At 50.3% G+C, this 22,655-nt stretch overlaps 1 protein-coding gene across 3 annotated transcripts in view; it reads left to right on the top strand.

Moving 5' to 3' along the window:
- The first annotated feature begins 403 nt into the window (after positions 1–403).
- The window catches only part of atp2b1a (ATPase plasma membrane Ca2+ transporting 1a), a 29,004-nt gene continuing 6,752 nt past the window's right edge, over positions 404–22,655 (top strand). For all 3 annotated transcript variants that reach the window (XM_052055617.1, XM_052055616.1, XM_052055618.1), the window contains exons 1-18: positions 404–479; positions 1,523–1,604; positions 3,234–3,295; positions 4,104–4,237; positions 13,305–13,800; positions 16,619–16,816; positions 16,915–17,172; positions 17,521–17,646; positions 17,802–17,966; positions 18,073–18,111; positions 19,474–19,629; positions 19,756–19,970; positions 20,153–20,395; positions 20,510–20,751; positions 21,120–21,357; positions 22,059–22,238; positions 22,339–22,426; positions 22,504–22,610. In XM_052055617.1, the coding sequence (XP_051911577.1) occupies positions 13,608–13,800; positions 16,619–16,816; positions 16,915–17,172; positions 17,521–17,646; positions 17,802–17,966; positions 18,073–18,111; positions 19,474–19,629; positions 19,756–19,970; positions 20,153–20,395; positions 20,510–20,751; positions 21,120–21,357; positions 22,059–22,238; positions 22,339–22,426; positions 22,504–22,610 (2,448 nt within the window). In that variant the 5' untranslated portion in view covers positions 404–479; positions 1,523–1,604; positions 3,234–3,295; positions 4,104–4,237; positions 13,305–13,607. The remainder of the gene's footprint in view (positions 480–1,522; positions 1,605–3,233; positions 3,296–4,103; positions 4,238–13,304; positions 13,801–16,618; positions 16,817–16,914; positions 17,173–17,520; positions 17,647–17,801; positions 17,967–18,072; positions 18,112–19,473; positions 19,630–19,755; positions 19,971–20,152; positions 20,396–20,509; positions 20,752–21,119; positions 21,358–22,058; positions 22,239–22,338; positions 22,427–22,503; positions 22,611–22,655) is intronic.

Raw genomic sequence — 22,655 nt, 5'->3', positions numbered from 1 at the left:
GCACCCGGAGAAAACCCACGCAGGCCCGGGGAGAACATGCAAACTCCACACAGGGAGGCCGGAGCTGGAATCGAACCCGGTACCTCTGCACTGTGAAGCCGACGTGCTAACCACTGGACTACCGGGCCGCCCGTGCTCAAGTTTACTTTTTTTTTTTTGGGGGGGGGGACTAACATCTCACCCTGAGGATCTTGGTCTTTGGGTTTCCTCCCCTCGCCCTCCTTTCTACCTGATCAAAGGACGAGTCCACGTCACGAGGTTGCAATATCCAAAATTCAACGACCAATAAGATCAATAGCCGCTCCTGTTTCATCAGTGTTGCCAAACCCGAGGCCGCCCCCACCACCTCATCGACACTTCCGCCTTGCGTTACCCCGACGCCTCCATGTTTGTTTGTGCCCAGTCCCGAAAAAGAAGCAGTAGGAAAAGGAGACGACGGCGAAGCCGTGAGCAGTCTCCGTATCGCGGCGCATCCTCAGGTTACTCACTGCTCTCATCCATTATTACGGGCCTCATCCATGATGAATGTCGCCGGCGACAATGCCGCCGAGTGACGCTGCCTGCGGCTCGGGCCCGGACGCTGACTCCGCACAGCTCCTTGGAGCTTCTCGAGGGTTGTGACCTACATAAACAAAGAAAATTGGAGATGACTCAACAGGAGGATAGGAAAAAAAAAAAAAAAAAAGATCACATTTATTATTCAGACTGGGCGATCTTACTCCTTGCCGTCCTGCTGCACATCCAACGCGAATACCCGGATAACAACCTTCATGACGACTTGCAGACTTATGTGCTCTCCCTTTCCCTTTTTTAGCAAGATGCTACTGCTCTGGAGAATGTATTCCATCGTTCACCCCCCCACACCCCTACGTCCACCCCCCCACGCCTGCCCTGTTTGTGCTCGGCGCTCGACTGACACCGGGAAGCAAAACAGAATATGCGGCCTGGAGCTGATCATCAATCTTAGCCAAGCAGACCTTGAGGATAAACTCGCCGGCCCGATCGGTTGTAAATCCTTCCGCTGCGGTTCTGGTGCCCCCGCAACTGCTCGGTTTTAAGGGCGGGCGAGGTCTCCGGCGTGAGCTCACACTTGCCATGACTTATTTGGACTCCTCTGGGTGGTTTCGGGAACTGGGCTAGCCGAAAGTAGGCTAGCCGTTAAACTGGGCCGCGGATGATAATCACGCGGTCTGGTCTCTTGGGGAAGGGGAGTCGGGTCGATGTGTCACATGACCCGTAGGGCCTCAGAAAACTCCAAGAGCACATCACGTGACACACTAAAAGGGACGGAAAGTTTCCATAAAGCATCTCGGTAGAAAATAGATGACGGCGGAGGAAAATTGTGTGTTAAAAGTCAAGGGTTCATGCGTCTCTGAGGGTGCCTGAAGGAACTTCCCACTGTCTTTTTCAATGGACAAAAGTATCGGGACGCTTGACCACCATTGATTGATTGATTGATTGATTGATGACTTCCAAGTCCATCTGTGATGATTGAATCCCAATTTTTTTTTTTTTTTATTAGACACGCCGGTGTGGAGTTAGAAGAAACACAGCCTGCTGTTTCTGCTCCAGCTAAGCGAGTTTCCCCAAGACAGACCAAAGGGGTAATTGACACACACACACACACACACACACATGCACGCACAGATACCGCGCGGAGGTCATTACATTACCACTAAGCGTCTCCATAAACATCTCCATAAATCCATGCAGGCATATCTGACATATCCATCTGCTCCACTAGGATCACGCCGAATTCCCCCACCTCCCCCCCTCCCCTATTTTCGTTCGCTAAATCGGGGTTGGAGGTGGTGGGGGGCGTCAACGGTAGTGGCGATGGAACATTGTGTAATGCCGGGGTTGTTCCTGATGGGTTTTTTTTTGCCCGTGTGTCTTTTAAAGGGCCTGAATGATAAAAGGTAAAATGTGTATGAGTATTTTTTTTTTAACTGAACCTAAAAAACATGGCGAGATTGTCAAGGAACAATTTCACTTTAAATTTGTGAGTGTATCCTTGAGGATATTACCTCAAGGAGGAGGGTGAGGTGTGTGTTGGGGTTGAGAGAGCGCTCGCTCTTTGCCCCCCCCCCCCCCCCCCCCACCACCCACAAGCAACATATGCCCAGCTTCGCTCTTCCTCTCAGTGCCCTCCTCGCTTCCCTGGGGGGAAAAACCCCACGCCCCCTCATGCGAAAGGAAAGAAATGGGGTGTAAAGGGCGCCGAGTTCCCATTGGATCTACCCACGTCTTTGCCATCTGTGCCCGATCCAGGCCAGGCCAGACTCCACAGTGGGGGGAAAAAACTCAATTCTCGTTCTCTGAAGCTTCTAATTAATTTGACATTAGCTGATCCTCACACAATACTCCTTAATTGCCTCCAATTTAACCAAAGTCCCCTCAGCCCGAGGCGAGAGATCCTCGCCGGTCTCATTTATTCTCTCCACCTTCCACTCTTCCACCGCACCGCTTTTTCTGTATATTTTGCTTTCGCGCGTTTTCTGCTGATGTTTTCCACTTCGGCTTCTCCGTGGGTCTAAATGAAGGAACTCAGGTGTTGTCTCAGCCGCGTTTTGCGGGATCGAGTCTCTTTACGTGCCCCAGATTTTTTGCCGCGGGCCGCCGCCGTGCTCTAAATACGCGGGCTATTGACGGAAAACAGAAAGTGGAAAACATGTCCGCAACCAAACCGCGCCAACACCCTTCTATGGTACTTCTGTGCTGCCCCACATATCCACACACACACACACACACACACACACACTTACACTCAATCAGACTTTTATAGGCCCTATATAGTCTCTCACTCACACATGTACTTATTAGGCTGGGTGGGTCACTTTCCCCTGACAGTTTGCACTTGTAGTGACTTATTGTGGGCGAGTGGAAACTTGGCCAGGTTGTTTCAGTCGCTGCTGTTTAGGCCGCATTGCCCGTGAATAAAATTGAATTACTGGGTCAGAAAACTGCAACTAAATTATACCAAATTGAATTTCTCATCGCCGAGCGAACGCATCTGGAAAAATGGGGAGAGCAGTTGAGTTACATTGTTGCGTAATGTCAACAGATGCTAAGCGGCTAATGTTCTTTTTGAACTTACAGTAGTTAAAACGGTTCAAATTGGTACACATTGCACACATTCATTGAGCTTTTATCCTCAAATAAAATGTTACAAAAACATACAGCAATGACATAAATGATGTAATTGAATATGTGCCACTTTTTTTTTGCTTCAGTTCAATGGATCTTGTGCTGCTCCCTCTGCTGTGTGTGACTTCTGCTGTCTGCAGACAACTAGGTAGGGACCAGGCTGGAGTGACAATTTGTGAATAATTGCCGTAGGTTTATGTTCATGTTAACTGTTCTTTGCAGAGGATAAAGAATATATTCCTGTGTGAATTGTTGTATTAACTGTTTGTGTGTAGCATATACAATCACTTAGGCATGTATTTGAGTATCTCAGCTGGAGAAAAGAAGCAAATGGTGCTTAGCGCCACCTATGGTTTTGGAGAAAGAAAAACATTTGGTCAATAATTCGATTTTTGTGCAACGTCATTCCTCTTTCCAGTCCACACGCACAATAACTCCTTGTACGCTCTCTTCTTCATTTATATTTTTTTTACTCCCTCTTTCCCGACAACTCTGGCCTTTGTCCCGCCGGACGGTCAGCCCCGGGCGGCTGCCCTCGCGAGCGCCTGCAGTAAATTCCTGCGGCGGTTGGAAACACAAACATGAGCCGTTTGCGATAGAAGCGACGGCACAGGCGCAGCTTTGTGCGACATGCTCACAAGCTCTCCCTTCACACACCTGTATCATGCATTCATTCTCATTTAAAAAAAACGTCAGACATTTTTGCTAATCATTGTAATTGGAGACTCTATTAGCAGACGTGTTGGGGGCGGTGGTGGGAAGCGATTACAGATATTTTGGCGGACTTTATGACATCTCGGCATGAGTGAGCTATTAAAATTTCGGGCATATAAACAAACTGCACAATACAATCAATACAAACCACCCCAGATGACATGTTTTCAGAACTTTGCACTCACATAATGTGTCTCAAAAGTATGTGACACTTCTCGCTTTTCCCCCTCCCTCTTGAAAAGGAGGAAGCCCGCAAAAGCCTTCCAAACATGTGCCAATTTGCTGAGCCAGTGGAAAAAGCGACGTCCGTTGGAGCCACGGCGTCGTGGAGAAAGATCAGGTGACCTCGAGGAAGCCATATTCATACAGCCATTGAGTAAGAACAGCAACATTGTTATTTTCCGCTTGCTTGACCTAAAGGGGAACAATATCCCACTCCAGTCAGCATGTACATTTATTTTCCTACATTTTATTATTTATATTTAGCTGACAAGCTGTGCTGTGTCATGCGCTTTTTTTCCATCCTCTCTGAATGACACATTGTTCCCAGTGTGAAAGGACGAAACACTTGAATGCAGCCAGCTATTATTCGAACACGTGATAAGATCACCGCAACGGGTGGAAGTGATCACGTCATTGAGTGTTCTTACCAGAATGGACTGTCGCTATCAATGGTCTCTGAAGTAGATTAAATGGCCCTTAGGACTGACTTGAAATACTCTCAAAACAGCAATTAATGGTTGAGGTCAGATCATAACAGTCAATGGGAAGTGGCATCCCTCAAGCACCTGGTCTCAGCCCATATATGTATGTGTATATATATTTACACATTTGTCCAAACAATTATAAAGGAAGACATTTTTTGTTTGTGTCCACGCAAAGTTACTACTGGATTACTGTGAAGCAACATTGGCATCCCTCAGGGAACAAGTCTCAGCCCCCATATTATTTATGTAGAATTATTATTATTAATGTAGGAATGGAAGTGAAAAAAATAGCACTGGAGGTTGTTTGAAAAATCATAAAAATATGTTTATTTGCTGTTTTGGTGTCAGGTATGGCAACAATAATGACATTTCTTTATTAAAAAGTGTTTTCTTTAAAAAAAAATCCTCATAAAATGAAATGATTTCAAATTAATACCAAACGTACAAGCGGCATTTAAAATGAACTAAAATCGATTAAATACAAAATAGTCCAATTAAACTGCCATTTAAAAAATGTATGTAAATGGCTGTGATTGTGGCACTTGCTGTTCAACCTTCAATTATTAGTCAAGCTGGCTTGTCTCATGCATGGAAGTTCTTCGCCAGCAATTAAAGTTCTATGTTGGGATGAACGCGCACGCACTCAACCACAGCTAATTTGGTTCATCTCTAAAACTACTACTTTCCAGCGCGTTTATATTTTTTAAATCTGTGAAAGCGTTCACCATGCGCAGTATTTTTTTTTGGGGGGGGGGGGGGGTTCAGGCGTGCCATGACACCTCCAAGTGAGTCATACAGTCAGCAATGGTGACAACACATTAGCATGCAAAGGGACTCACGACACTTGACATTTACTGTAGTTCACAAGACGCTCCAGAGCATGTGGCATGTTTCCACCGAGGAACTGTGTCAACACAATATAAATGACTTTTGTAAAATACATAAATAAATAATAATAATAAAAGTAATAATTCGCATTTACAAGAGGAAATAAATCAAACAAATGACATATTTGACAAATGACAGCCTGTAGCGGGGTGTTAAGCGTGTAATAGATTTGAAGTGGAGATTTGGTGGTTTCATGGTACGTTCCGTTGCCTCACACTTGGTTTCACATGCAGCTTAGTCACATCTGCATTGTTTGGACGCGATTATACTTGGTTTCATGAAAATTTGAGGACTAGTGTCACATTGGGCTGTGAGGCATCACTATGAAATCCACAATAAAAAGCCATTAAAGTTGCTGTGAAGTGGAAATAAGTGTCTTGTAAGTTTGACTTTCAGCCTTCCTCGCTCTTCTGACTTCTCTCTCCATGACGTGCGCACTCACAGCTGACAGCTGACAACAAGGCACTTTAAAAATGACCACACCATTTGATGACCACTCAGTCTTTGTACCTTTTTAGCATTGTTTTAACGTACAAATTGCTCATGTAGTGTACTGTATGTAGATTTTGTTGCTATTTTCACACAGTTTGTCACTAATGCGCCGCAATTGCTCAAGCAAACTTGCATCAATCTTCCTCTTCTTTTCTTTCCAAATCCTCCTCCTCCACCACTACAGTGACTCACAAGTTCCCAACGAAGAAAGTTTCAAACTTGCACAAAATACGCGGATCGCGCGTGCACGCTTGAACTTTCTGCCGAGCCTCCCGTGTGCGCTGAACGCACTCTGAGGCGTTAATGATAAATCCAATTATGTCGAGACAGCAAGTGTACTACACACGGAGGCTTGACCCCTCTCTGTTTACATCAACCAACGTTAAATGGCGGTTTTAAAAGCTTTCATGAGGCTTCCTTTTGCGTATGCATCTCGCTGGGCGCCTATCTTTGACTGCACAGCCAATTGCGGGATTCACCTCCCTTGCGAATGGACTTGATGGGATTTGACATAATTCTCCAAAACACGCCTCGCCGCAATGACTACAGGCATTGAAGGCGAAGAAGAGAAAAAAAAAGTGCTACGTCATGGAAAGAATGACGTCAGGTTAGATTAGTGGCATGAGGGGACGAGCTAAGAGTGGCCTAGGTGGAGTCACTCGGTGCTGTCTGTCGAGAAAGAGAGGGGTGGGGGAAAACGATGCTGCATTGAGGTGACGGTGAGTGCATTGCGTATGCTGCATCACAGGCTGGTGTGAACTATTGAATAATTCCGTTATTACACAGAGACCAGAGATCAAAGAGGCACTACGAGAAAATGATTTTTTTTATTCATGACGTAACCGTTTCCATAGGCGACTGATATGCGGGCTGAACCAATGGGAATTCACACCAGCGGCCTAGGGCCCGCCCCCTGTTGCCGCGCATCACATGTACCCGGTCGAGTTGTGGAAAAAGAACACAGGGAACCAAGAGTGGCATACGCAAGAACTTCCGCTTTCGCCTACACGCTCGTTCCACTAAAGTAAACGTTAAACATGACGCTTAAATGTGCTCTTAACTTTAGTTTGTGTGACTACCACACCTGATAAATACCAATAACATGTTGGCATGAGTATTTAATCAATCACCCACATTTACAAATTAGAATATTTTGTTCCATAGGTTTTTTTCTTTCAAATGCATTTGTCAGTTCAACCAGACGTGTTGCCATGCCAATCTAATTTGCCGAGGGCCTTCAGAATCAGTATTCCTGGCAGATGAAATTTAAATTACATTAGCACAGGGTCTGTTTCTTTAACTAATCAGTTGTAAAATTCATCCTCATTCCTCAGTGGGCCAAAACGCTAGCAGCAAGGATGTCAGGTTTTTTTTTCTTTTCCCGTGATTGGTTGGTCGGTGCAAAAATGCTCACTGAGTGATTCTATTTAAATGGTTCATGTTTTTGTCATGTCATATAAAATCAAATTTGGAACTGCTTTAGGTGATGTATTTGGCACAGTTGCATTGCACCATAATGTATATTTGTAAAGTATTGATGGCATTTACAATTGTAACATGATGATGGTAAATCAGAAACTGATTAAAAAGGCCAGGTAGTGAAATTCAGTTTTGTCGGAGCACAACAAATTGATGAAGTAGTTTTGAAATGAGGGGCCAGTAAAATCTGTTCAAACATGATTCAATTTATTTGCTTTAAAAGGGGGATTAAAAACCAAAAACAAGTTTGCAATATCTCAAAGATTTTCAAAAGTGTAGACAATTTTCAGTTTTGGCATTGGAGCAAGAGACGTGACTATAACGTTATGGTATTCAAATGTTAACAACGCCCGTGTAACGAGATTTTGAATTAGGCGTTCAGTGGCTGCCAAAGGTGGAGAATCATCTTTTTGAATTCGCGACGCTGCACGCACTCTTTGGTAGAATTGTGACGTCACGGTAGGCGGGACTTGTACCTCAGTCCAGGGGAGCGATCCTTGCAGTCGCTGAGACTGAGGGGGAGTGAGAGAGGGACGCAGGGACTGAGGGTGCTCTTCGGAGAACCGAGTAAGTAATTTTCGTCTGTTCTTACTCCCTCTTCTCGGGCTACAATGTTGCGGGCTCACAGCCGACGCGAGCCGGCTCCGAGCGACGCCTGGCTCAGAAGCCTGAAGCGGCGAAGTGCCGCCGTTTCGCGGGCAGCGTTCAACCAGCGCGGTGCGGCTGCCGCTCGGCGGTTAGCATCCACGCCGAGCTAACGCGGCTAACCTTCTACCCGGGAGAGAGGCACCGACTTTGGGGCGCCTCGTCTCCGGGAGCCCCTGGTGGCTTCTCAGCCGGAATGCAGCAAAAATCTCCGTCGCGCCTTCCTCACTTGTCTTCCCCACCTGGGGCCAAGTCGCGAGGAGCTGTCAAATGTTTAGTAAAGTTGCCTTTGTGGATTCTTTGCAATCAGCATATAGGCTAACGCCCGGGAGCTAGGAAGCTAACCGCGCTCGCGTGGGACCCCGTGGGCTATTAAAACGAGATATTGATTGACGGGATTACTTTTTTCCTTTTCGTTTTATTGGTGGAGGGGAGCGTGCGTGACATGACGGGAGTTGCATGCAAAGATGCGTCAATGTGTACGTCAAATGACGCTCTAGGGGAAAAAAACTTGGCTGCTTTTAAAGCAATACATGGTTATTACTACCTCAAATTTATTCACTAGCACTTGATCCCTCCGCGGAGACCACCGAGCCTGTCTAGGCGATGGAGCCGACCATCTGCAGTGTCAAACCGGGTATGACACTTAAGTGCCATGACTAAACATGGAAGCCCAACCTCCTTATTCCCAACCTCCCCATACACACCGCCGGCTACACTGCATCCTCATTACGCACATTAACTTTCTCCCATCGACCTTGGTGGCTGCTTTTTTTTTTTACATTCCTCCACGTTGACTGCAAGCCTCCAAGTGGGCTGCAGCCGCGGTGCCCCTTTTCGGTGCGGGGATGAAGGGATCACCGCTGATCCAATCAAACGGTGCAGGGCAGCGCTACTGATGCAACTGCAGCCGAGCACCGTCGCGTTCTCTTATCGGCGAAATACACGATCAGCCTCATGAGTTAATTGGCCCTGGGAGATGATGCGAGGTGTGCCACTGGTCCAGTTATCTTTGGGCATTGCGTCACGCGATGACAGTGAAGCACTTTGCGGAGCAAGCGTGGGATTGTGGACCATGATCAATGTTCACCGTTTCGATTTCAAAAAGGAAACTCTGACTGATAAAAGTCCAAAATTGTTATGTTCCAAGAGACGTTGCGAAGGATGGGGTGACCTGGTAACCTTATTTGTGTAGATTGATATTCACATAGCTCAATAAAGTTGTAATATGTTTTTGCCGGTAATGAAAAAAAAAATGTTTTGCCATCATTATGCGCCGTGACATATTCAGCCCTTTTGCGTACATTCTTGCTTTTTATTCTCTCTGTTTGAGTCTCGTCCTTGATGCCTTTCTCAGCCTATGGAGAGCCACGGCGCATTTAATGATTGATGTACATGCAACAAGTAACCACATTGTGTCGCTCCGCCTGAGGCCTTTGGACCGTTGCAGTCGCTCAAGATTGAATGAAAGAACGAACACAAAATGATATCCTTCCATATTCTGTCGCGGTGGCGTCTTGCTCTCAGCAGACTGCCGACGGCCTGTCCTGATGTCGACGCGACACATGTTCCATTGGGAATCCAGGCTTGTCACATTTTGTATCGGCGTGGGGTGCAGCGTGGCGCTAGTGTGCCAATTTCCCCCCCGACCCCGACGATGTCAAAAGACGCTCTGTTCCCTTTGCGCTGTAGTATATCCAGTGCGAGCCCTTGGTAGTGAAGCCCCACTCGCAGCCGCCTCGTGCAACAACGGCGAGCGGCTCCAATCCAAAAATAACATTTAATAAGCCCACCCCCCAAGTGTTTTTCGTCCGCATAATATCATAATTCCCTGTCAAATAGGGGGGGGACGTTTTCGCAAACGATTTGCTTTTCACACAGCAACACTGCATCCCGCGTTCAGATAACGAGTTACGTGATGACGTCGGTAAAGTGTTCGGTGTCAAAACGCTTGTGGGACAGTGACAATGTGGTGCAAAAATGAGTTTCCCCGGGCAACTCGTTGTGCCTCACGCGAGCAAAGACAGAAAATCGAAAAGCATTTACACACAGAACAGTTTCTGACATTCAGAAGCAAAGCAGCAGGAAAAACAAAAGTAGCTTCTTATCACAAAGGTCCGATAACACGCCGTGTAGCCCCCTTGTGGCTGTGTGAGGAATAGCATGTATGTCTGTCCCTCTCGATTGTTTTCAAAATCGATTTTTGTATCGAGTATTCCATCGAATAATCGGATACCATTTTATCCTGCCCAATTGTTGTTTATTTACGATTGTTTTTGTGATTGAAAAAAAAATTAAACAGCAATTACGCAATTAGCACACGAGAACCCTTTTGAAGCTGTCCACTCGCCTGATTTGTGTGCGGGCGGCGTGCGAACGGTTCCCACTCAGCGACGGGGTGATTGCGGGTTGCGAGCGGTTGACTGTCTCTCGACCAGTTCGGGGTGGGGGGGGGTCATGCTCCGCCCATCACCGCGACCCTCTTTAGGATTAAAAATGGATGGATGGATGGATGCAGTTTGAAAAGACATCCAAATACGTCTTTGGGAGTTAAATATATTTGAGAGATGCAGTCCTATGATGTAACTAGTTTTTTTTTTCCTTTGCCATCTGTTTCATTAATAACACAAATTGTCTTCGTGATGCTTCAGTAGCTTTCCTCTCCATCACGAGTGTCACAATGTCGACCACCCCGCGTCAGCAAACGGTGGGCGGGGGGTGGGCTGCGTCAAGCGGCACGTTACAAAGAACACGGCGCGCTTTCTCATCTTCAAAGCCGGCGCTCTTAAAAGACGCATCATGTCCGCAGCTGCCGGCACATAGCAACAATGTAACCTTTTGCCGGTGTAACACTTTCACGCTTCGTATTCGGAGTACACGTGCCGACAGGACATTCGGATGGGATGCGGAGCTTTTAAAGGTTCCTCCAAACCCCCTTAACACCAAAATCGTCTTTCACAATCGTTTTTCACACACGATTTTGAAAACAAATCTTCGCTATTAGCTATATAAGTGTGACGAAGAAGTGCTCCTGTTTTGAAGGCCCTTGGAATCATCTCTATTTGTGTCAAAGTCTCCGGTCTCGAGGCTCCAAGATGGAAAGCGCGTGTTGACTCGCCGACACCTCGGACGGCGTTGAAGGGCCCGCTCAAGTAGCTCTTAGCTGCGGGGAGAGGTGAGCCGGGCGACTCCACTTTGTACCCTCCACATTTACATGGCCTGACCCAGTTCGTCGGCGGGCTCGCGGCGGCGGGGGGGAGGGGCAGCCCGGCGAAAAGCTAAAAATACCGCCCCTCGTGCTAGGCGGCTCCATTGCGGAGGGATCCCGAGAATCGCTCTCCTCCGCTCCTGCTGTTGGCTGATGGAGGCGCGCAAGCCGCCAAGGGTGGGTGGGGGATCCTCGAGAGGAGATCCGATCGCGATGGTTTTTCTGCAGTCGTGACACATGACCCGCCTCCGCGACCCCAAACTGTTGCGGGGCGGCAAATGTCGGTCCGGGCGGTCGCGTGCGACGCGTCCGACTGCGCAACTTGGATTTAAATCGGAATGTAAATGCACAAAACATGCAGGCTTTCCTTTTGAGCATGAGATCGTTTTTTTTTTTTTGGGTGGGGGGGCGAGTACAAGTACTGATGTTGGAGTACCCGCCAATACTAAGTACCGATACTTGATAATGTAGCGCTGCTTCACTCTAGCCAGTAACACAAAACATTTCAGTTATGTGTTGTGACTCCCACTCCAGCTGCCCAGAAATTATGTCAGGATCGTAAAAAAGCGAATATCGGCATCTTAGTCTCGTAGTCAGAGTACGAGTACAATATTGGCCCCCGGTATTATAACAGCGTTTTAAAAGTAATCCTGATCCAGGCTCTCCCACTTGCTCGGAAGAAGAAGCAAAGCATTCTTGCTTCAAGCTGTTTATTTTTTCCTCTCTTTGAAATTCACCGCAAAACTGGCACGTAAGACAAACAAATGAAACACGTGTGTATTTGAACAGCAAAACGTTCAGTCAAGCCATCTCGCGAAAACACGACTTCTCGTCCAACTCTAAACCTGGAGCCGTAATTTGGAATCCGAGCGTAAGAAGGGATTATTTCCAGGCGCTCTTGAGCAAGACACCGCGCCCACCCCCTCCCCGGGCATCCCGAGCATCCGCGGCCAGCCCCGCTCACGTCTCTCTCTTTCTCGGGCCGTCCTGTGTTGCATAACGTCACCGCCATGGACCATTAATAGTGCGCCGCGTTCCCGATGCTGACAAACCTGTGTTAGCTTGGCAGGCAGCCCAGGCGTTGGGCCAGGAGGCATCGATGACAATTGCGAGTCTGCCGCCTTTGTGCGTACGTTCGCTTTTTGCTGCTTCGTGCCGCGGAGTTCGACTCCGATGACCAAAGGAGGAAATCATCTCTTTACATCCATAAAGCATTGTAATTTTTTGTAACATTTTTCTAGCAAAGCCACCAAAACTAAAAGCGGCGTGGTTGTAAAAACCAAATTCCTCTCCGCCCCCCCCCTTCCTTCCACGGCAGATGGCCCCAAGTCGCATATCGACGTGCGACGGAATCGTTTCCCAAGAGGTCTCCGTTTATCCATTGTGTTGCATCGCCGTCCCGCCTGACATATTTGGAGATAAACCGCGACCTGTGGCGTTCTTATCTCGCCACCTATTTCAGAGATTAGAGGCGCATTATTATTATTTTTTTAAAATGTATTTATTTTATTTTTTTTAAAAAGACGAGTATAGCATAGATATCTTTGTCACAGAGGAATCCGGACATTCTTTCCGCGAGGCAACTCGGCCGCTCGCGCTAGGAAGTCCAACCGGGATGGTCTCCTCCACCACGGCGGAGCTCCCCGATGCCGCAGATAGCCTTAATTAGATTTCACGCCAGGCTTTTCCCGGAGTAATCATTCAGTCGGTTCCAGCTCGCCGCCAGCGCCACGGCAGAGAAGGGGGGGGGCGGTGGGGGCTGCATGTACGCGACGTGCTCCAACACATCCAGGATGAAGGCCTGTAAACGAGATTTTGCGCCGCGACTGATTCGACTTTCAGAAGGCTGGAAAAGTTTTCCTGCCCCAAAGTGGACCAAAGGCGTCGAAGCAAAAAAAACTTGCCTGGTGATATCACTCAATCGGTGTAATTTGGGCCACTTGGAAATCTTGACATGAAATTTTGCAGCAGTATTGGGCCGAAAAATCTCCTCACAGTGCGTTTCCCCTCCTATGCCGTTCCAGATCTGACTGCATGCTGATCTCCGGCCTGGCGAGTTCCCCTCCGTCGCCATAAGAGGGCCAGGAAGAAGACCGGAGTCTCCGAGGGCCATGGCCGGCTTTGTCGAAGCGCTGCCCCGCCGCCGCCCGCTGCCGCACGACTCCGGCTGCCTCTGACGGCCCTGTCGCCTTTTTTTTATGGGAGCTACCGCCGTGCGAGCGCTCGTAGGGATTTAAGCTTTTCCGGGACACTTTTTTTTTTTTTTTTTTTTTTTAACCCCCTACGGTTAACGCCGAGCTTTGCGTTTGGCGGGAGATAGCGAGACAATGGCGAACAACTCGTACAGCGGAGTGAAGAACTCCATCATGGAGGCCAACCACGACGGCGACTTTGTCTGCACGCTCAAAGAGCTGCGCTCCCTCATGGAACTGCGAGGCGCCGAGGCCCTCAACAAAATCGGGGAATCCTACGGGGACGTCCACGGACTCTGCGGCCGCTTAAAAACCTCGCCCGCGGACGGTAAAGTAAACCTTCGCCTCGCTTGAGTGTCTGATGTCTTTGCTGGGGGGTGGGGGGGGAGCGATTTTTGGATCGCAGCTGTCGTCGGCGTGTTGGTCGCCATCCGTCTTTTTGTGAAAATGAGATGTTTGACGACATTGGAGCTTCGCTGGTTGACAGCACAGCCCCCAAACCCCGCCCCCCCCCGCTACTCTGTTTCAGCATCTCTCTATAGACAGTCTGCCTAATCGCCAGTGTGACCTTGACTGAACTCTTATGGGAGAGGATTTTCAGTTTGATCCCAGATTAAAACGGCACCGCAATACTCGCTGTCGCAGCAACAGCCGAGTCTCAAAGTGAGGAGTGAGGGGGGGTGGGTGGGGGGGGGGGGGGAAACCTTCCCCGGGCTTCATCTCGCCAGAGGGAATGCCGTAAATACCCCGCTGCATGGCAGCACGAATCGGGTGCGGTCGCTGCCAGAATCGTTACCTTCATGACGTGACGATTGCACGAGGTGCACCGTGACACCCCCCCCCCCCCCCCCCCCCCGCCACCGGCAAGTGCACTCTCGTCACGGGGAATAGCGGCGAATCCTTCCGCTGAGGTGCCAGTTGTTTCTCACACATATGTGACCGTGTCACGGGAAGCCCCGATGGGCCCTGTCATACTTTGTCAACCTGAGGCGAGCGCCATCCGGGAGGCGCGCGGCAACGACGGGGCGCTCGCTTTTGATACTTAACAGCGGCAATGAGCTCATTCGTCATTGGCACGGGATTACAGCAGCTTGACAATTGAAAAGGGATTTCTAATTAGTTGGACGGTTTCATCTAAAGCCCTCTTTAACCAATCCCCCCCCCCGCCCCCCCCCCCCCCCCCCCCCCACACACACACACACACATTTCCAAGCTCATTTTCCTCACCCGGGGATCTTGCGCTCCAACTTTTCCCTGTCGCTGCAGCGGCTTCCGCCCACGGTGACGCGCGCCGTTTGTTGTCATGTCGTGTGTGTTCAGTCGTCGATAATACTCCGGTTTCTCCTTGGGTGGGCTCGAGTGCGCATTTTTGAGCGGGGCCATGCCTCACCGCGGGGGAAGGCGGGGGTTGGGGGATGGGGGGGGGGGTGACTGTAAAGACCATCAAGTCGACCGCGCGGGTCTATTTTTAGTCCCGTCGGACACGTGCGGCGTTTTAACACATATACCGCGCGCCATCCTTTCAGCGCTTTCCCTCCACTTTGAATGTCACATCGCAGGGTCACCGGCTTGCCGGGCTTAAGTGCATCTCCACCGCTTCCGATGCGCCCCCCCCCCACCGCGGATGTCAACCGGCGGCCATCGTGTGGAACGGTGGCCGTCATTCACTCCCATCAATGCGTCGTGTTGGATCCTCTGCGTAATGAAACTCGCAAGGCTTCCACCCCCCCCCCCCCCCCCCCGTTTTTTTTTTTTGCAGTTAGATTTCGCCATCTGTGAAGTCAAATGTTTGGCTCGTAGCACCCTGCCCCCCCCCCCCGCCCCCTGCGGGCTGCGCAAGCACGAAGAAGGCCTCCGCCATTGGAATGCTGTTCACAAATCGCCCTCATTGTGTCAGATGTTTGCTCTTTGCCACGGCGGAGCCTTTGCCGCAAAAGCCGCGATTGGTCAGCACATTTGGACTCTTGTGGGTCAGTGTGTTTCGCTGCATGACAAAAGCCTGCCCGGCGATAGGGTGAGGCGACACAAACAAACGACGGTCAGGGAGGGATTCCTTGTCCAAACTTTGTTTTTTTTTTTTACCATTAGCATATTAGCATATTTTGTCCACTTATCAAGGGACTACTTCATTCAAATTGCCTTTTTTTTTTTGCAGGCGGTTTGTCATTTGTGGGTGTCGTCGCTCGCTGTAGTTGCTCTCCCGTTGACCCCATTTTCAATCCCGAGGCAGTAAAAAAAAAAAATATTTTTTAAATCCCGGTCGGGATGACAGTAGCAGCGAGGCCAGCCGGGGACAAGCGCTACAAATGAAGCGGTTAATGATTAGCCGCTCAACGCGGCCTCGCGGTCACCGGGTGCTGCGGGGGCCTGCCTATTTTCACTTTCCGTCAACGAGGATGAGGTGCCGACTGCTCTGTCGCTGAACATTTATTGCGGCCGGGGGAAAATGCGGCGTAAGATTGAACCGGGCCTGTAGCTGTCATCGTCTTTTCATTAGTGGCTTTGAGAATCAAAGCAGACGGTATGAGGTGGCGAAGGGGAGCCGCGACGGGCAATTAAATCCCGCGCGGCTCGTCGACTGCGCTGCCGGCGCCGGTGACTCACCCTTCCGGCTCCCCACCAGGTAACGGACCTTGAGGAACCGGATCCGGTTGTGTTTTCATGTGGGGATGCCGTCTTAAAACATGTCGTCAACCTTGAAACATTTTTCTTCACGGGCCCCGCTAGTTTGAACTCTGTAGGCGCTTTGTTTTAAAAAAATGGAGCCGTCTCTTACTGCGTTCAGTAACTTGTCATGAGTTTTATAAATAGTTCAAACAAGGACCCCACGTTTCCCAGTCGGGTCCTCTCCGTCCCCCGCGGACCTCGCTCCATCCCGTCAGAAGTGGTTTTACGCAGTCATCCACTCCTCGCAAATTCGCTCATCCTCCTCCTACTCCTCACTTCTTCACACACGCACAGCTCCATCCTCTCCAACCCCCGCAAAACACACCCGGCCCGGATGCCGTCTGAATCGATGGCGCCGAAAAACTGCGGCGGACATGCGTGGAAGCTTGCGGTCAAACGTTTGTTGTGTTTGACGTCCGTTCTCTGGTGTGTTGCTCTTGTCACCTCACCAACGTTGACCCCCCCTCCTCTCTCTCCAGGTCTAAGTGGGCAGCCGGCAGACATCGAGAAGCGGAAAACGGTGTTTGGGCAAAATTTGATACCGCCCAAAAAGCCCAAAACGTTCTTGCAATTAGTGTGGGAGGCGCTGCAGGATGTCACGCTGATTATCTTGGAAGTGGCAGCCATCATTTCACTTGGCCTTTCGTTTTATAGACCTCAAGATGCCAAAAGAGAAGGTAGCTTCATGATCATCAAACTTTTTTTTTTTTGGTCCTTATCGTAAAAGACAATATAAGACTCGTTGACTTTAAAAAAAAAAAAAAAATCTACCCAGACTGCGGGAAGGCCGCCGGCGGCGCGGAGGACGAGCACGAGGCGGAGGCGGGCTGGATCGAGGGCGCCGCCATCTTGCTGTCGGTCATCTGCGTGGTGCTGGTGACGGCGTTCAACGACTGGAGCAAAGAGAAGCAGTTCCGCGGACTCCAGAGCCGCATCGAGCAGGAGCAGAAGTTCACCGTGGTCCGCGGCGGGCAGGTCATCCAGATCCCCGTGGCGGAGATCGTCGTCGGTGACGTTGCGCAAATAAAATATGGTGAGATTTGTTTTATTTTTCAGGGCTCGGGGGACTTGTTTGGTTAAAGCTTGAGAAAGCCTCGACTACATCGCTTGGAAATCTTTTTTTTTTTTTTTTTTGGCGACCCACCAAACCGGCTCGGGCACAGAGTTCAAAGTTTGGAACTTAAAGATAAGAAATACAACACCGACATCAAACTTGATCCGTCGCGATTAAATCCACAAAGCTCGCCGGTCGCCGGTCAAACATTAACTTCAATTTATTTAACAGACGCCGACGTAATCCACGGTTTTCAACCCGAGCGTCCCTCGACTCGACTCGCTTGACTTTTTCCGACGCTAACTTGGAACTGTGCGCGCTTCGCAGGGGACCTTTTGCCCGCCGACGGCCTCCTCATCCAAGGGAACGACTTGAAGATCGACGAGAGCTCGCTCACGGGGGAGTCGGATCACGTCAAGAAGACGCAAGAGAAAGATTTGATGCTGTTGTCGGGTAACTCCGAGCCGCCCGTGTTGAATTTGCGATGCTAGCGTGTCGCCGCGAACGGCGCTTTGCGGCTTTTTTAGACGAACGCGTAAAAAAAAACTCAAGACTGAGAAACTCAAGTGGCGTCTTTGCTTCCCTCTTGCCTCCTCTCGCTCCGACAGGCACCCACGTGATGGAAGGCTCGGGGAAAATGGTGGTCACGGCGGTGGGCGTCAACTCTCAAACTGGAATTATTTTCACGCTGCTCGGTGCCGCCGAGGACGAGGATGACGACGACGAAGATGAGAAGAAGAAGGAAAAAGAGGAGAAGAAGAAACAGAGGAAAAGTGCGTGTCCTTGTCGAACTTAATTTTTTTTTTTTTCTGTTTGCGGCGCCGCCGGTTATATTATCCCGATTCAGCTCCGATATCTCTCCGGCGTTCTGTTTTGCAGACAAGAAGCAGGACGGCTCCGTTGAAAATCGGAAGAAAGGTGAGTTGATATTTGCCGCAACACTGGCAGAGGCCGCCCGCTTTTCGCGAGTTGACCTTGAAAGCATCGTAAGCTGATTCCGAATGTATTAGCATTAGCATTAGCATTACACATTCCCAAAGAAGCCAATATTTCTCTCTCCGAAATCGGCTTTCGTAAACAACGCGCCAAAACAGACCACATTTGTTGACATCTGCCTGCTAATGTCCGCTTCGGAAGTTGAGGCTCGCGTTGTTGTGTTCTTCATTTCCGAAAATTTGACGTGGAATGCGGCGGAACGAGTCGGGGAAATCGCGCGCGCGACGCGCCGACCGCACGCCGCGGCCTGTTAACGCCGACGCGAACGGCGATAGCGGCTAGAGCGTAGGCGGTCCCATTAAAGTGTATAATCGCCTCGCAAACGTAGCGCCCGCATTTATTACCCGCCGTCCTGCCTCCTAGTTAACGGCAGCGTGTAATTGACTGCCGCGCTTTTTTTTTTTTCTTGCGAGAGGTTTTGCCACGACCCCGTTTGACGCAGCGCAAAGCTGTGCTGGCATCCTCATTGTCCCCCCCCACCCCCAGTCACCCCCTCTTTCCTCGCCTGGCACACATTGCGCTTTGGGCAACCAGGTGCTAGTGAATCCAGTTACAGCGATTAGTGATGAAGAGATTAAATCCACGCAACAATTCCGCGGCCGGAACATCTGCTTTACCCCCTCCCATCCCCCCACTCCCGTCCGACCTGGCCTCTTTGCGCCCCCCCCCCCCCCTACCTTGTGACTCCCTGTGGAAGGAACTATTGCGGGTAGTACACGCGTCCCAATTTGAAGCCCGATAACGAGGTCACGGTAACCGGCGAAGCCCCGCGGCTCGGTCGTCCTACTGGGACGGCGAAGAGCGGCGCCGGGGTCTGCTGCACAGATTTCCCCCCATGTCTGTCTGGAATGAGCTGTAATCCTTTCGACTGAACCAACCACAGCTGCCATAGCACAGCGCTAGCGCCCCCCCCCCCCCCCACGCCCCCATCTCCGCACAAATACAATCGCCTTGTCACGGACGCGCTGCTGCATGAGGCGTTTAATTAGGGGGATCCGAAGTTTGAAGGAAGAAAGATGTGACAATTTGTCCCGGAGGGCTTTAGCAGCTGTATCCTCGCAGCCCCCCCCCCCCCCCCCCCCCCCCCCCCGCGCGACGGCTAATGATTTCATCACGGCTCCGCGGAGACGAGCCCCTCGTATTTTATCTGCCAGCGTGTCTCGGGGATCCTCGTCGGATCTCTCGTCGCTTTGAATATGGGAGACGCGTTTAGTCTTACAAATACAATCATTTGCGGGGGGGGGGGTGTTATTTTCGCAACATGAAACGGATTCTTGTTCGCAGCCAAAGCGCAGGACGGCGCCGCCATGGAAATGCAGCCTCTGAACAGCGACGAGGGAGCCGATGCGGAGGAGAAGAAGAAAACCAACCTGCCAAAGAAAGAGAAATCTGTCCTCCAGGGCAAGCTGACCAAACTCGCCGTGCAGATCGGCAAAGCGGGTGAGAGGCTTCAAGTGAACTCGTACTCGCCGAAAACATTTTATTGGTCTTTTTGATTGTTTGATGATCGATTGATCCAGACTGAAAAGAATCCCGAACTAAAACATGTCCTCCGCTCCCTGTCAGGATTGGTGATGTCGGCCATCACCGTCATCATCCTGGTGGTGCTGTTTGTGGTCGACACCTTTTGGATCCAAAACCTCCCCTGGGTCAAGGCCTGCACGCCCATCTACATCCAGTTCGTTGTCAAATTCTTCATCATCGGCGTCACCGTGCTGGTGGTGGCCGTCCCCGAAGGCCTCCCGCTCGCCGTCACCATCTCCCTGGCATATTCCGTCAAGGTAAAAGTCTCTTAACCTTGTCGGCCGCGCGGCCCTTTTGCCCGCCGGCTTATGCGTTCAGCCTATTAAAAGCCGCGGGCCGGGGATGTTAAGACCTGCTGAGTGATACCTTGAATCCCCAAAGCGATGATCCCGTTGTCATCCGGCGGGTGTTGACCCTCCCCCCCCCTCCTCGTTGACAGAAAATGATGAAAGACAACAACCTGGTGCGTCACCTGGACGCCTGCGAGACGATGGGCAACGCCACGGCCATCTGCTCGGACAAGACGGGGACGCTCACCATGAACCGCATGACGGTGGTGCAGGCCTTCGTGGCGGAGAAACATTACAAGAAGGTGCCGGAGCCGGAGAACATCCCGGCCTCCATTTTAGATTTCCTGATTCTGGGGATAGCCGTCAACTGCGCCTACACGACCAAGATCATGGTACGGAGGGGGGGAGGGGGGGGGGAAAAGTGTTGCTTGTTTTTGTATTTTATGAATACGCCGCTACCACATGAATTTGCCCGCTCACTGTCCCCAACGCCGCCTCCTTCCCAGCCCCCGGAGAAAGAAGGCGGCCTGCCCCGGCAAGTGGGCAACAAGACCGAATGTGCCTTGCTGGGATTTTCCAACGACCTCAAGCGCGACTACCAGACCATCCGTAACGAGATCCCCGAGGAGAAGTTGCACAAGGTGTACACCTTCAACTCGGCGCGCAAGTCCATGAGCACCGTGCTCAAGATGGCCGACGGCAGCTACCGGATGTTCAGCAAGGGCGCCTCGGAAATCCTCCTCAAAAAGTAAGAAGGAGCCGTTTGACGGGTTTTATTTCACGGGTCCGGACGCCCGTGAGCGAAATACAAAATGTCTTGGAACAGCTCAGAGGTGCAAGTGCACCCCCCCCCTCCCCCCCCTTTTACTTTACGACTTAGAAACAGGCGCTGAGAAAATGAGCTGGTAACAATTCCGTAAGCCTCTTAACCAAGCGTGCTTCGTTTTAACCCACCGAGGGGCTTAGCGTGACGTCACGCCCGTGCGGCTCCGCATTCAAACGCTTTTGTTCCCCCACACCCCTCCATCTCACTCTTCCGTTTTCACTTTTCCGAGGCGTTTTCCAACCACTTTCGGCCGTCTCATCCTCGCCTTTTTCCCCCCACCCCGCTCCCAGGTGCTACAAAATCCTGACGGCGTCGGGCGAGCCCAAGGTGTTCCGCCCGCGAGACCGCGACGACGTGGTGAAGAAAGTGATCGAGCCCATGGCCTCCGAAGGCCTGAGGACCATCTGCCTGGCGTACCGAGATTTCGCCGTGAAGGACGGCGAGCCCGACTGGGACAACGAGAACGACATACTCACCGGGCTCACTTGCATCTGCGTGGTGGGCATCGAAGACCCCGTGAGGCCCGAGGTAAATCGGAGGCCGATGGGCCAGGGATGAGTCAATAGTTAAGTGCGCAGAAAAAAAAAAAAAAAAAGTAAAATAATCATCATGACAATGCGCAACTTCAGATGTTGCCCAACAATATCTTCTGTTATCGAGAACAGTAAATCAAATTAAATTAGTCTTAAATTAGATTTTTTTTTGTTTACACTCGTGAAACGGCACAATAGGCTCACCGGGCAGAGATTGCATTGAAAAACCAAATCTGTGCGCTTTGTAGGAGTCATTGTAGGTTGAAATGTGGATATTTTTAGGCCCGCAGAGGAAACAGGGTATGAAGCAGCTTTTATTTTTGTTATGCGTGAGGTAAAAAAAAAAACAAAAGAAAAAAGTGAGTCATTATGAAAGCGTTGCTTCCTTGTGTGGGGCCGCAGCGACTTTGTGTGCGGTCATGTGACTGCTCGCATCTTTCTGATTGGTGAAATGGAGTCGAACCTCGCAAGTGTTGGATTTGGTCACGTGTAGCACAGATCTCTTTTAGACGAAACTAAAACAAAACAAAAATATTCAGGTAAAATAAAAACTTATGTAGCCTTGTGATTCCTCTGGCAGGTAGAAATGGTCACAAAAGTGAAAGAAATATAAGATAAGATGGAAGGAGCAGCTTTTTTCAAGTGCGTCCTAAATAAATGAACCCCCCCCCCCCTCCCACCCGCTCCCCCCTTCAGGTCCCGGACGCCATTCGAAAGTGCCAGCGCGCCGGCATCACGGTGCGGATGGTGACGGGCGACAACATCAACACGGCGCGCGCCATCGCCAGCAAGTGCGGCATCCTGCAGCCCGGGGACGACTTCCTCTGCTTGGAGGGCAAAGAGTTCAACCGGCGGATACGCAACGAAAAGGGAGAGGTGGGCGGCGCAAACGGCTCCACGAAGCTCCACATCACTCCGACGCTTCCAGAAATATATTTGGGAGGTGATTCATGTTGGATTCTTGTTGTATTTCCAGATCGAACAAGAGCGCATTGATAAGATCTGGCCCAAACTGCGAGTGCTGGCTCGTTCTTCCCCAACTGACAAGCACACTTTAGTCAAAGGTCGGTTGACTTTGTCGGACGTTCACGTGGAGAGTCGTTGCTTTTGTTTTTTCCGCTCACGTCTTTTACCGCTTTAGGTATTATCGACAGCACCGTGGTGGAGCAGAGGCAAGTCGTGGCCGTCACCGGGGACGGCACCAACGACGGTCCCGCCTTGAAGAAAGCCGACGTCGGCTTTGCCATGGTGAGGCAAACGCACGCCTCGTAAAAGTATCAGTGATGGCTAACA

The sequence above is a fragment of the Hippocampus zosterae genome, chromosome 21, assembly GCF_025434085.1.
Source record: "Hippocampus zosterae strain Florida chromosome 21, ASM2543408v3, whole genome shotgun sequence".
Taxonomy (NCBI): Eukaryota; Metazoa; Chordata; class Actinopteri; order Syngnathiformes; family Syngnathidae; genus Hippocampus; species Hippocampus zosterae.
Note: the sequence above shows the minus strand (reverse complement) of the source record. Positions and strands in the feature narration are given on the sequence as shown.